The 3,028-nt window shown below is 34.2% G+C and overlaps 1 protein-coding gene across 1 annotated transcript; it reads left to right on the top strand.

Annotated features, from left to right (window-relative positions):
• Window positions 1-2,211: 2,211 nt before the first annotated feature.
• On the top strand, window positions 2,212-2,955 carry CBG24929 (the record flags this gene model as incomplete). Its single annotated transcript, XM_002648550.1, has 2 exons — window positions 2,212-2,274; window positions 2,512-2,955. Coding segments are annotated over 2 exons (507 nt in total), but the record flags the coding sequence as incomplete, so codon positions are not given.
• Window positions 2,956-3,028: the final 73 nt, after the last annotated feature.

The raw sequence follows: 3,028 nt of genomic DNA, 5'->3' as shown, positions 1-3,028 counted from the left end.
CAGAAATTTAGAAATTCAGAAATTCAGAAATTCATGAGTTCAGAAATTCAGAAATTCAGAAATTCAGAAATTAAAAAATTCAGAAATTCAGAAATTCAGAAATTCAGAAATTCAGAAATTCAGAAATTTAGAAATTCAGAAATTCAGAAATTCAGAAATTCAGAAATTCAGAAATTCAGAAATTCAGAAATTCAGAAATTTAGAAATTCAGAAATTCGGAAATTCAGAAATTCAGAAATTCATGAGTTCAGAAATTCAGAAATTCAGAAATTCAGAAATTCAGAAATTTAGAAATTCAGAAATTCAGAAATTCATGAGTTCAGAAATTCAGAAATTCAGAAATTCAGAAATTAAAAAATTCAGAAATTCAGAAATTCAGAAATTCAGAAATTCAGAAATTCAGAAACCCAAAAATAATATTTTTCTATGAAGAACGTCTAGACAAGCTCAAAATTTAAAATTTCAGACTTTTTGATTAAATTTGGTTTTCCAGAAATTCCAGAATCTTTTTTTTTCAGAATTTCCCTAAAAACCCAAAAAAATAAATTTTCAGATTTTTTAATCAATTTTGGGAATTCAGAGACTTCTTAAATTTCAGAAACTTAAGTTTGAAAAATCCTAAAATTCAAAATTTTTTAAAATTAAAAATCCTAGGAGCTCGAAAAAAATAAAAGGTAACTTCTCAAATTTTCGAAAAATAAAAACCCAAAAAATTCCAAAAAAGAAAGGAAAGGATGAAGTGTATTTTCATCTCCAAACATTTAACACATCAAATAAAAAAGGTAGAACATAGAGAAAAAGAGCAGGAGCAAAAATGATGTGCAGAGGCTAAGGTTTTGTGCTCTTCTAGAAATGAAAAGATGCAAAAAAAAGTCTTCAGCCCATTTTCTTCAGAGAGGTACAAATCTTTTTTCTCTCTCTGGACCGGGAAAAATAGAGAGAACGAGCAGGAAAAAAAAGTTATCGAGTTATTTCCCGACGCCCGATTTTTTCGAAGAATAGGTATTTTGAATGGGAGGAAAGAGAGAAAAAGAGGAAAATCAAAATAATATAATGCTGTATTGTTTGAAATTTGTAAAAAAAAAACGTTGTTGGAGTTTGCCAAAATCGACCAATAAAGGCCAATTTATCTCGGTTCCCGAAAAAGATATTGAAAATGTGTCAACTGATAAATTGTTTATCATAATATTCTATACATTTTATCAGTTGACACAAGTTTGATATCTCTTACAGGAACCGAGATAATTGAGCTCAAACTTGACAGTGTGGGAGTCTTGTTTATACTCATATTGAAGATCTAGTTTTGGGAACTTCAAAAAACTAAATTTCATAAATTTTGAACAAAAATTGACTGAGATATGATAATTTGAAAAATCGAGATTTTTCAAAAAAATACTTTTTCTGAGAATTTTTTTCTCTGGAATTTTTCTTCTTGCTACTCAAGATGTTCCATTATTTGTTCCGTTCCCTTTTCTTTTTCTTTTGTTCAATAAAAAGAAAATTCTAGAAAAATTTTTAAAAGAAAACAACCAAAATACGTGTCCCACATTTTTCCGAGTGACCAAGAATGAAAACACTCGAAACTGAAAATTTCTGGTAATTCTGAAATTCTGAAACTCTGAAATTTACAAATTCAGCACACAATTTTGCCCAGGATGTCACTCACGCACACACACACACACACGCGCACACACATACACACACACACACACACACACACACACACAGGGCCTTCCGGGCCGGGCCCGGGTGTTGAAAATTTCCTCAGGCCCAGCCCGGGCTTTGGCGGGCCGGCCCGGAATTTTACAATTATGGAATTTACCTTTTCCTTTTACAATTCTCTTTTTTTAGGCCTATTTTTTTAGGAACATTTTTTTTCAATATTCCCAAAATCCTATTCTTCGAGTAGGTGGTCCAAAATTGTCTAGACATTTTATTCTTTCTAAAAAGGCGCCAAAAACCAGAATAATATTTTTTTCTTCTAGGTCAAAAGAGCAGTGCCAAACAATTGAAAAATAGTAACACAATGGGTAAAATGATGTTCAGCTACTCAAATGGAAAAAAAAAGAGACAAAAAGAAATTTTTAGGGGAGGGGGGGGGGACCATCATCATAACTCACTGATGCGGAATTCTGGGGGAAAAAATTGAGAAAAATGAGGAAAAAGAAACAAAATGAGGAGGAAAGAGTTTGGCTGTTTTGGTGCTGAAAGATGGGAGAAGAAGAAAAGATTTTGAAGAAAAAATTTTATGAAAATTCGATTTTGGGGAGTTTTGTGAGAGACAGACAAAGAAGGTGACGTGTATATGGGTCAGCTGTGTGGCCTTCGAAAGTGTTGGGATTCAGAAATGCTGCCTAAATTCAGAATATACGGTATCTTTTTGCCTAGAATCTTGAACATTTTGGAACCCTAGATCTTTGGAATTTGAGAATTTTGGTATTCCAAAATTTCCGAACTTCAGAGATTTACGTCTTTAGGAATTTTTTGTGTTTTTGATTGTGATAGTTTCAGAGCCTCAGGATATCAGAATCTCCGAATCTCAGAATCTCAGAATCTCAGAATCTTAGAATCTTAGATTCTCAGAATCTCAGAATCTCAGAATCTCAGAATCTTAGATTCTCAGAATCTCAGAATCCCAGAATCTCAGAATCTCAGAATCTCAGAATCTCAGAATCTCAGAATCCCAGAATCTCAGAATCTCAGAATCTCAGAATCTCAGAATCTCAGAATCTCAGAATGAATTCCAGAATCTCTCAATTTCTGAATCTCAGAATCTCAGAATCTCAGAATCTTAGAATCTCAGAATTTCAGAATCTTAGAATCTCAGAATCTCCGAATCTCAGAATCTCAGAATCTCGGAACTTCAGATACTCAGAAACAGGTCACCCGGATCCAGGTCACCCGGATCCAGGTCACCCGGATCCAGGTCACCGGAATCGAGGCCCCCCGGTCCAGGTCACCCGGATCCAGGTCACCCGGATTCAGATCACCCGGATCCAGGTCACCCGGATCCAGGTCACCCGGATCC

Source organism: Caenorhabditis briggsae, assembly GCF_000004555.2.
Source record: "Caenorhabditis briggsae AF16 supercontig from assembly CB4, cb25.NA_275, whole genome shotgun sequence".
NCBI classification, from domain to species: domain Eukaryota; kingdom Metazoa; phylum Nematoda; class Chromadorea; order Rhabditida; family Rhabditidae; genus Caenorhabditis; species Caenorhabditis briggsae.
The sequence above is the reverse complement of the archived record's forward strand: the minus strand, read 5'-3'. Positions and strand labels throughout refer to the sequence as shown.